This window comes from Nesoenas mayeri (genome assembly GCF_963082525.1).
Source record: "Nesoenas mayeri genome assembly, chromosome: 5".
In the NCBI taxonomy this organism is placed as follows: Eukaryota; Metazoa; Chordata; class Aves; order Columbiformes; family Columbidae; genus Nesoenas; species Nesoenas mayeri.
Genome location: NC_137548.1, coordinates 41,728,562 through 41,738,415, shown reverse-complemented (window position 1 = coordinate 41,738,415; position 9,854 = coordinate 41,728,562). Strand labels below are relative to the sequence as shown.

General features: G+C 47.8%; 1 protein-coding gene across 1 annotated transcript; it reads right to left on the bottom strand.

Annotated features, from left to right (window-relative positions):
• Positions 1-2,505: 2,505 nt before the first annotated feature.
• Positions 2,506-6,853, bottom strand: RHOV (ras homolog family member V; the record flags this gene model as incomplete). The annotated part of the gene is made up of 3 exons (XM_080345807.1): positions 2,506-2,946; positions 3,285-3,343; positions 6,658-6,853. 3 exons carry the CDS (start codon positions 6,851-6,853, stop codon positions 2,506-2,508), a joined length of 696 nt encoding a protein of 231 aa, XP_080201933.1.
• Positions 6,854-9,854: the final 3,001 nt, after the last annotated feature.

Sequence of the window (9,854 nt, the reverse complement as noted above, 5' to 3'; positions counted from 1 at the left end):
GGGGGTGAGGATGTAGAGGGACAAGTGAGGCAATTTTCCCCTTATGCTATTGTCAGTAAAATGGAATAACTCCTCCTCTATCTTAAAGCCCAGCTTATTTTTCACTGAAAAAAATACAAACACATATTATGGACATTAAAAAAATTTATTTGAACAAATATTAGACACAATCACAGAGGAAGAAAGCAGCTCTCAGTACAGTTTCTTTTCCAGAGTGAAATAATTCCTGTTTCATACCAAGCTACTGCAGGACAACCCTTGTTCTCCCCAGCAGGAGGGGAGGCTGGTGTTCTCTCCACCCTTGGATTTGCTCCATAGCAGTATGGCAAGCTCCTCAGCAGGTCACACCCCAGCCCTCGGTCTCACAGGCTAAAGAAATGAGTGAAGACCCAACAAACAAACTGAACTGATGGTACAGCAAACGTAAATGTACAGGTAGCAAACACACAGGGATGCGTTGCTGAGTGAGAGCTTTGTTCTGGAGGTAGGTCCTGCCTAGAGGAGTGTAGGACATGGCACCTCCGGCTACCGCTTCTGTGCTCTTCGTCTCTTTGGACTCCTCACTGGAGCCAGACGGCATTTCAGCTTGGGGAGGCCTTTCAATGTTTAGCTCATTTTGACACACCATCCTTTTCAGGTCTCTAAGCCCTACGCTACAAGCAGCTCCAAGGCTGTGGGCCACATCCCTTCACAAGAAGACTTGCCCACCTCTTTCACACTGTAATATTGCCCAAGGAGAGAGCAGGCTTTTCTCACATCCTGGGGACCACATGAGCTGTGCCACAGAGAGAGATGGTTGTGAGAGATGTTTGGATCTAGAGCCATGCTGCATTACTTTCGTTTGTTTTATTTACAGGCCCACTACCTCAGATATGCTTGCTTTTGGTGCAGGGCAAACAATTCACAGCTATGTCCCCTTCTGTCACATTACTCCAGAGCATCCCCAAAGTGATGGGTCATGGCCAGATGCAGAAAACACCCCAAGTATTGAAACCATTGCTTGACAGACCTGTCACACTCTCTGCTACATAAACCAGAATGAAATGTCTCTGTGAAACAAGTTTTAGTTAAGTTCTGTAATAAAATGTGAATAGACTCACTGGGAAATTAATCCTCTGAAAAACAGGTGAGAGGGGAACAGAGCATAGTGAATGTTTTTCTCTGGCAGGAACTTCATAGATTTCCTTTACTTTTGATTTCAGCAGATCAAGCAGTGACTTTTAAGAAAAGGAAGCACAATAAGAAGAAGCCCTGAGCCCTCTGTTCCTGTTCTGCAGCCTCAGGACGAACAGTACAAAGTAAATTCTGTTTTCCTGTATAGATCTGAAACTGAGGATTTTACTGACCAAGAGGAACTCTCTCTCACCTCCTCCTTTGGATTCAGAACATAATGTATAAACAATATGACTTTGAAATTGAGATCACTAGCAAATTTTCCAGGTCTCTAGAAGACTCCCTGAATATTAGCATCTCAATTAAGTAGAATCACAACTTTCATTTAGCAATGTTCATTCTTCTTTCCTTCTCCATTTCCCTTTCTTCCTTCCATCTCTTTTTTTCCCCTTTTTATTCTCTTCCTTTTCTTCCTTCTCTCTTTTCCTTTTGTTACATGCATGGCTCTCCATCAACATTTCACCCCTTGGTGGTTAGTGTTACAAACCCTTCACTGACACAGTTTCGCCTCTGCTAGACAGACAGAGCCACTCATCACTGTTCTTCACCTGTTCTTTCTCTCAAAACAACACACACAAAGGCCTTTCAAAATAGGTCCCCAAGTTTATGACTACCTCTTCAGGTAGGACTGTAGCACTGGCACCCACTGGACTACAGAATCCTCTGAGAGAACATTTTGTTTAAAGAACTATTGTAGCTCCCAGTGCATTTTCTCTTCAGCCTGCTAGTGGCATTTATTTAGAAAAAACCTTCTCAAGGGTACTCACGATGCAGAGCCTTTAAGAAAGAGCACTGCTTTTTCACAGCCAAGTGACTTCAACCTATTTTGGCAAGCAGAATCAGAGAGGGAACCCAAGTCTCGTGTTACCAACTCACAGTTGCCTGTAACTGCCCCTACCTTACTCTCTGCCAAGCCTGTAAATCAGCCAAAACATAAGCAGACTTCAAAAGTCCCTCGCGTTTATTATGCTGCATCAGAACTCTGAAAGCATGTTAGCTTTGGACAGAAATCTGGTCATTTGGAACATGGTAAGGAACCTGCCTGTTCTGGGGTACTGAGTCTTGGTGTAGTAAAGGCTCCCATTAGTCTGGGACAATACAGACATGTCCAGCAGGTACTTATAGCTGCATGGACCATTCCACATCCTGGCAGAATGGAAATCCAGTTCATGTCTCCTGGGCAACAGATACTGGAACCCAGCAAGAGCCAGGTTTCCAAGCCCACCAGCTTATCATACCCTTCTTGCTGGGGCCATAGGAGCAGTCACTCCAAGAAGGTGCAGAGCCAATAATGGCATTGAGTGTTTCTTTTTCCCTCCACTCAGAGCAGCTTCAGACAAAGCAGAAGAACTTCTTCCAGCGGCACTTGGAGAGAGTTTTGATGCCTTTGGCAGTCATCTTTTTTTCCTGTCGTGCTTTGTGCTCAACACCACTGACTATGGCCATGTCAAAAACTTCTTTGAGGTTCTTCTGGGTCAGGGCTGAGCATTCCAGGTAGGCTTCAGCCCGGATTTTGTCAGCTAGACCTTCTGCCTGGGGCCGGGGCACGGGCTTCACATGGTAGCGATCCAGGCTGATAAGGACATTGACATCGTCCCGCAAGTCTGCCTGTGTCCCCACCAGCAGCACTGGTGCCCGGGGGTTGTGAGTTCGTATCTCAGGGATCCATTTCTCAGTAATGTTTTGGAAGGAGCTTGGGTTTACCACACTGAAGCAGACAAGGAAGACGTCGGTGTCAGGGTAACAAAGTGAGCGCAAGCAGTCAAAGTCCTCCTGTAGAAAATGGAGGGAGGGGGTAAAAAAACCAAAAAATTCTTCACTAGACTGATCTCCTGACAGCATAGTACTGCAGTGGCTTTTTCACATGTTAACTGGGACAGCAACATCCTCAGAGGCAGGGTATGGTGCTGACTTTGTGGCAATGCCACAGTTCCAGCACAAGTTTCAGAGCTGAAGGAGTCTGTCATACCCCTCTCTGTGACTGCCACACCAGCAAACAGCTGGACTAGGGGATTTCCTTCCTTCCCAGTTAAACACTGCATTCTTCAAAAGCCTGCACAGAGACTGGGTTGGATAGGACCAGAACTGACAGCTGCTTTTATAGAGCTTACCTGTCCAGCAGTGTCCCACAGCTGAATCCGGACTGGGGCTCCATCCACCAGGACTTGCACTGTAGCAGAAAGAAACAAACATGAGTCTAAGGGAGCTGCCCAGGATACACACATGCGCTTATACAGTATTTTTCCCAGAGCATCCTGTTTTGTGTCCCACTGAACAGACATCCAAGTCACCCAAGTCTGTCCTCCTTGCTGAGCATCCTCCCAAACCTCACAAATCAGCTGAAGCGTGCACTGGAAACATTAAGATACCCACAACAGGCTTTCTGATTTGGTTATCCCTCAGTTGTTTTGGGCTCTTCTCCCGGGTTTTGAAAGAATCATTCTGTATTACTGGACCCTTAGCCAAATGGTGCCCCCTGAGAACAACTTGTTCTTCCATAACCCAAGAAAGCAGATAAGGATAAACACAGACAACTTCAGCAACATGTGCCTAGCTTTTTGGCCCAGGGTGGAAGTTCATATCAGTTTCCACTAAAGAGCTACTGAAGATTTTTCCCATCTGGGCCAGAAATGTGGCCTTAAAAATAATTAAAAAAAAAAAGGTGTTACTGTGTTACTGTGAGTGTCCTGGCTAAGGAAAAGCAAAGACCAAAACCCAACTTTGAAATGAAGAAGTGAATAAGGAAACAGTGATGAGTGAAATCCCCTGCAGAGACTATGCACACACTGGAAAACTGCTGAGTTACACATGTAAGGTCTGCTCCCTTTTCACTCCCTAATCACAGTAAGCCTTCATGTGGTATCAGCTGACTCAGACTGAGGGCTGGTAGGACCTCTGATGGAAACCTGGGATGAAACTGATAGATGTTTAAGTGCACAAACACCACAGAGACTGGCTGGGAACCGAGGAAAAGGAGAAAGGGGTTAGGGGAGCTGGAAATCACTTGAAAGTCCTGACAAAGCAGATGGGGCTGTGCTCTGGCAAATAGAGGCAGACATCCTGGCTAAGGTGACAATGGGTGGCACTTGACACATGGTAGCTAAATGCACTCCCTGTGCCCAGGATGAGGCTTTATTGTCCTTTTTGTTAAAAAAAAAAAAAAAAAGAAAAAAAAAAAAGCCAACAACAAACCACAAACAAAACATAAGATGGAACAATCTTTTGTGGTTCTTGAAGTAATCAGCCAGGTGAGAAATGTGATAGGAACAATTGACATGGGGAGTTTAACACACGTTCTTGGAGGAGATCACTCCTCCCTGAAAGCAGCTTGTGGAGGAGGGAGACACAGACAAAAGATGAGCTTAAGTCTGGTGGGAGACTGAAATTGATGGAAAAACCAAGGGGTGGGTGCATCCAGCACAGCGCCACTCCTCGCGGCATAGCTGAAAGTCATCGTTCCCTTGCGACTGGGAAACAGTTGGGCCCCAGAGGAGGAAGAGAAACCTGTTCCTGATCAAAGAACCTGCTAGATCCTGACTTGATCTGCAAGGAACTGGGCATTTGCCTTTCTAGTATCTGGTTTCTTCTGTCTCACAAATGTGCTGAGAGAAGGAATTAACATCTCTGAAATGTTTTATAATCTTCAGAAGAAAAGCATCACATATATTACCTGCTGCTCCAGTGCTTGCACAAGGTTTTTTTGTACCTGCTGCTAGCCTAAACTGGGCTAGAAACCCTGCGACAGCCCTCCCAATACCGCCCTCGCAAGGCACACACCCTCAGGACTAGGCTGAGTGTTGGGACAACAGCGAAGGGGCCGGCAGAACAGGACAGCCCGGTGGAGAAAGGGCACCAGGTACACTGCTCTGCCTGGCAGTGACACCCAGCAGGACGTGGCAGACAGACAGATATGGGATATGGCTGGGCCACAGTCTCAGAACCATTCCTCAGATAACACAATACTTTCTTCCATCTTCTTCAACTGGTACTGGCATTGCAGTGCCTTGACCATAACTAGGGTTAGGATGTAAACTGTGAAGCTCAGTTCTGCTGGCAGTTTCAATTGCAAAGTACTCCCCAAGAGCAGAAGGAATTTGGCTGAAATTTCTGATATGGATCTTGAACTGTGCTTAGTGAATCCAAGGAGGGACTTTTCTCAAGTTTACCTAGGTTAAGTGTAGGAGTGGGAAGGGAAACTTCTCTATTCTCCCAATAAGCAGAAAGTGAACTTTGGAAGACCTGCTTTTAATGTTTTTGATTTCTATCAGTTGCAAATGCTACATGCCTCTGGATCAGGCTCAGTACTTGGACACCTGAAGTGGGGCTAAACCCATGTGCAGCTGTCTTCAGATTACTTGCTGATAATCGGGCAGTCTCTGAACTGCCTCCAACTTTCTGGATCATTTTACTATGGATTTGCCCTTTGCAAAAACGTGGAGGCTAAGGAAGATAATGTCAAGCCTCTCAGCTCAAAACTGCACACATCAGTGTAAACGAGCAGAGAGAGCAGCAATCTGTCCCTTGGAGGACCTGAGGGCTCCATTCATCTGTTCCCGAAGGACCACTGGACTCAAGATCCCAGTTCATTTCCTCCAAGGGACAATGGAAGAGCTTGGAGAAGGTCAAGGCAAGGCAAATCAACAATTCCCAGTGTAAGAGTGAGCAACTGGGGGGACAGTCAGACAAACAAAACACTCCCTCTAAGAACCCCTGAGACTATGACACATTAGAAGTCTTGTTCCTGGTCTGACTTGAACCCATTTCTAATCTACTGATCTATACTGTCATGTGTTGTTGTGTTTCTTCATATCAGATGAAGATCAGAAATCTTTCAAAGGGCTTTATATTTTCCTGGGGTTTATAGTAGAAACTGGAGCACAAAAGGAGTGGAGGACAAGAACAAAGATGGCATATACAAAAGTGGAAATTAATGAGAACTCATCAGCTGACAGAGAAGGTGATTCTAGCTAAACTTCGAGCTCTTCAACTTTTTGGCAACCTCAATTCAACGATAACTTGAGTGGACATGTGGGCAAAAGGATGTTTTCGCTGAGTATCAGTTGAACATAGAAAGCCTACAGTGCAATGCTGCGACGTTTCTGAAGCTAAAAACCGGCATAATCAGAAAATAAAGTCCCCTCCTATTTAGCGACAATAACACCACAAAACCAGGAAGGTGTCCACTTTCATAGAACTTGCAAACCGACTTGATACATGCCCTGTTGACACATAAAACTGCAAAATGCAGGACTTCCACCCGCTAAACTTCACAAAACGCCCGGGGGACTCAGACCGAGTTGTAGAAAATGCCCTTGGGCTTTGTGTCCCCAGGCTGCGCTCACCCTACACCCGCAAAGCCACCTCCGGTAGCCCGTCCCACCGGGAAAGCCCACCCAGCGCCCCCGGGAACACCGAGCAGGGATCCCCCCGCCGCCTCCCTCGCCCGGCCGGCCGAGGCACCGCGGAGCCCGTGCGGGCGCCTACCGGAGAAGGTGTCGAGGGCGGTGGGCTGGTACTCGTCGGGGTACCCGTTGGTGGTGTAGCTGACGACCAGGCTGGTCTTGCCCACGGCGCCATCTCCCACCAGCACGCACTTGATGCCCAGCTCCGGGCCGCTGCCCCGAGCGGGGCTGTGTCTCCGCAGGGCGGGCGAGTAGTCCAGCAGCTCCTGGGGGGGCATGGCACCGGGGACACCGGGAGCGCGGCGGGGCTCAGCGCGGGGAGCGGCGCGGCGGGGCCGCTGCCATGCCCGGCCGGGCGGGCTGCTCTTGGGGCTGCGCGCTGCTGTGCGGTGACACCCACTCCGGCCCGCCTGGCACTGCTCCTCATCGCTGCACCTGCCGCCCTGCGCCCAAAACCGGCCTCCATTTCCCTAGTCCCGCCCCGGCCCGCCCCGTCGGGAGGGCGGCCCGGCCCGGCCCGGCCGCCTCCTCCTGCCGCCTGCCCCCCGGCCAGAGCCCGGTGCCGCATCCCCCTCCGCTGCCACGGCCCCCGAGCAGCGCTCACTCTCGCGATTTCGGTAGGATCCGAGTGCTCCACCCTACTCCATTTTGTGCACCCACAGGGGAAAGCCGCGGTCCCCCACGCCCCCTTTTTATTTTAAAAAGAAGCCGCGCTGATGTATTTATTTCCACTGACCGGTAGCCCCCCTCCGGAGCACCTGTGATTTCTGAAAGAAGGGAACAAAATCAACGGTGTTGGTCAGTATTGTGAGGGACAGCAGAAAACAAATGACAGAAATACATCACTTTTGTTAACTACATGATTGCCATTACCAAGTTCCTCTGACCCAACTGAGCTGTTGCTACATGCTGCCAAAAGCCACAAAGTGTATTTTCCCATGACATGCGCAGGGGTTCCCATTCTACTGCCTTTTTTCATATTCACCTCCGGTAGCTCACACGCTACACTGTGCCCTCGGCAGTGGAGAAGACGGCTCCATCCCTGCCCTGGGGAGCTCACTGTCTGAAGAAGTACGACTAAATAAACAGAAGAGTGGGAGCACACCACTTAAAAGCAGAGATGTGGCCACGTTATCACAGCAACCATTGCACCCCAGTGTATCACCACCAAGTGACTGAAAACACTGGAGGGAAAGTATTAATGCATGCAATACCTAGTATTGCAACATCAGCTGGAAGCTGGAGCGAAGTTCTGGTTGTCGATGAATGTCACCAATTTAGTTACATGATGTTCTTTGTGCTCTCAGCAAGGGAGACCTTTTTGCATGGGCAGATTCGTGCTACAAGGAGCTGTTGGTTAGTAGATCCTGAGCTTGTGTCTCTGCATCCATGCTGAGGAGCTACCCAGGTGTTTCACCTATATTAAAACTAAAATTGAGATGTCCTTAAGTCAGGCACAGCCTAAAATGCTTGTCCCCAGGGCTGACAGAAGGTCAAGAGCACTGCAGCTCCTTGGCTTCAAGAATCTCAGCTGGTTCCACTTCCAAAGCATGTCCACTTTCTGGAGACGGCCCACAAGCTTCCTAGGAACAGCACTGGGCAAGAAGGCTTTTCCTCTGCAGTTTTCTCTAGTAGTTTGCTTTAATCTCTTCCTTCTGTATTTTTACTAGCACAGCCTTAAATTTCTAGAGCTACAAAAAATGAGGATGGTATTGTAAACCAGGCTGCCACTAAAATGTGTGCCAGATTGTCTTGCTACAGTGTGTGGCTGCCAGCTCAAGTGACTGGCTTACGTGAGACCTAGTCCTCTATTCAGCAGTGCCGTACTCTTCAGCAGCAGTTCAGAGCCAGGTGACAGCTAAACTGCTCCAGAAGAGGCAGAAAGTGCTGGGACAGGTGACACGCTGTAATGTGCGAGGTGCAGCTGTCCCTCCAACAGGGCTGGCAGGGACACACTGCACTGCAGAAGGGGTCGGCAGCACAGCAAGCGAGGATCCTGCAGAGGGTTTCCAGTGCATTTCAGGCACAGGCTGACATTCTGTGAACTATGACATTTCCATTTAATCGGAAGAAATGAATGTAAATGAGGGAGTATTCACCAAATTATTCACTGTTAGCAAGCGTCAGCAGCAGCCAGAGGAAGAGACCAAGAGGAGTTGGCAGCTCTTGTTCCCTATGCGCTGCTTACTTAGGAATGGATGTTCCTCAGGAATATACACTGTTGCCCCACTTCAAGGACTGAATCCCTTTTTCTCTGGTTCCCTTCCTTAAATCTCTTCCTCCTGTGACTGTGTTCTTTTCCCCTTGCAGTTTCTGATAGCCAGTTTGACACACATTTAGCTTGTGGATGAGCTTAAGTGATCTTTAATCTATATTTAAACTAAGTCATTAAGCAAACAAACAGGGCAGCTCCCATGGGTTTGTTTCCCAGGTCTTGCCTTCCTCCTGACAGCAAACAGAAAATGCAAGTTTAGTTTCACAATGCAGCGAGGAGTCACACATTTTGGTTTTGCAAGATTTTTGAACAGTTTTGGTTTTGTTTGTTTGTTTCTTTGTGTGAGTTGTGTTGTTTTTTGGTTTTTTTTAATTTTAATGTCAGTGAAAATTTCTCCCGTTCCTAGAGCTGCTGAGCCAGCAGCCACAAGGACAGGCTCTGCACTTGTAGGCAGCAGGTACAGCAGAAGACCCCAACCCCACCGCGCACTGCCCCCCTGATGTGCTCCTCTGCCAAGACCAGCTCTGGCTGAGTGGGAAATATGCAGTCTGCAAGGCTATGTTTGGCCTCTCTCCCAGGAATTATAATTAGTTCCAATTACGACAGTATTCTTCATGATGTGAATTCCCATCCACTGGGAAATAAGTGCAGAAGATCAAACACTTTTCAGCCAGACCAAATATAGATTTCAGGTACTGTTGGCATTCAGCCATTATTCAGCTGGGCTGTATCATCATATGTAGCTGCTTGAATTAAACAGAAAAGCTGCTTTATTAGAGTACACAGTGAATTATAGTGGAAATCAATTTAGATATTTAGGCAGTGTGTGCTTGTCACCACCAAACAAACTTTATACATTTGTTCAAAGTTCTATTACTAAAAAGGCACAGTTATTTAGAGGAAGACACTTCCTTTTCTGCCCATTTCTATTAATTATAGCCACCTTTCTCAACAGAGCTGTGGCAGGAGAAGTCTGCCCGTGGACCAAGTTAAAAACAGTAACTAAGCCAATCTGGATGAGGAGGAAACTAGGGCTCTTCCCTTGTGATGGGGACAAAACTATG